Raw genomic sequence first — 1,100 nt, forward strand, 5'->3', positions numbered from 1 at the left:
AAATCCCGTTTATTTCAAGATATGGCCGCGGTTTACTGTGTAATGTAATGGTAGTGGTGTTTTGACTTTGCCCCTAAATCGACAGTAGTAGTGGGGAGTTGGTGTTGAGTGTGCGGACGTGAACCCTGACGATCGTATGTGATCGCAGAGTCCATTGCGAGAGGGTTTGTTGTCATTTTAACTTCAAGGGTTGACTGCATAGGTTACTCACACCTCGAGAACGGATCGCCAAAATCCCACAGCTCACTCTCTCTCTCTCTCTCAAGCTCTCTCGTCGTGTGTCGGGGAGGGCCCGATCGGTGGGCTTGAGCTTCTCAAGGAGTTATAAAAGTAGCGGATACAACATCGAGCGTCGCACAACAAACGACGAGCCCCAACCGGAGGATCTACCTGGAAGAATTCACTACCCCCCAGAAACAAACTTCACAACGATGGAGCCTGTAGCCGTACTTCTAGCATCGGTGATCGCCGTATACTGCTGTCAACCAACTGTGGCACGTAAGTTATCCTTAAATGTGACTAGCTGCCAACATTTTAAGACTTGGTTCCTCCAGAGTTCAACCAGTGTACGGGAGAAAATAAGTGCGTCAACATTCGCGAGTGCGCTATGTTTGGGCCACACTTTACTGAGCCAGCCAAGTGGTCCAATGCGTTGAAGGGTGAATTTCGGCAGCGTGTTTGCAAACGGGAAACGATCAATGGTGTGAAGGTGAGTTTTTTATGCGATCTTTGGCTAAAAAAGATGATCGTATGAACGAAACAATCTTATCGAAACAGGTGTTCAAAGTGTGCTGTCCACGTGAACCAACCGCTGGACGTGTTTTGCGCGGTATAGAGCTGCTGAATTTCACATCCTGTGGAACCACCTCGGAAAATAGGATAGCACATGGCAAGTACGCGAAACTGTTTCAATTTCCCTGGATGACACTTCTTGAGAACAAGCTGGGAAAGTTTCCATGCGGGGCGACCCTGATTGCCGAGCGGTACGTGCTGACGGCGGCACATTGCGTTAGGGAAGGCGATATGTAAGTGATATCTCTCGTATTCAGTCAATAACGATGTTTAATGAATATGTGCTATTCCGCGTTTAGTGTATCGGT

General features: G+C 48.0%; 1 protein-coding gene across 1 annotated transcript; it reads left to right on the forward strand.

Annotated features, from left to right (window-relative positions):
- Positions 1-431: 431 nt before the first annotated feature.
- Positions 432-1,025, forward strand: LOC128277253 (venom serine protease Bi-VSP-like; the record flags this gene model as incomplete). The annotated part of the gene is made up of 3 exons (XM_053015696.1): positions 432-498; positions 555-709; positions 778-1,025. Coding segments are annotated over exons 1-3 (470 nt in total), but the record flags the coding sequence as incomplete, so codon positions are not given.
- Positions 1,026-1,100: the final 75 nt, after the last annotated feature.

Source organism: Anopheles cruzii, unplaced genomic scaffold (genome assembly GCF_943734635.1).
Source record: "Anopheles cruzii unplaced genomic scaffold, idAnoCruzAS_RS32_06 scaffold05068_ctg1, whole genome shotgun sequence".
NCBI classification, from domain to species: domain Eukaryota; kingdom Metazoa; phylum Arthropoda; class Insecta; order Diptera; family Culicidae; genus Anopheles; species Anopheles cruzii.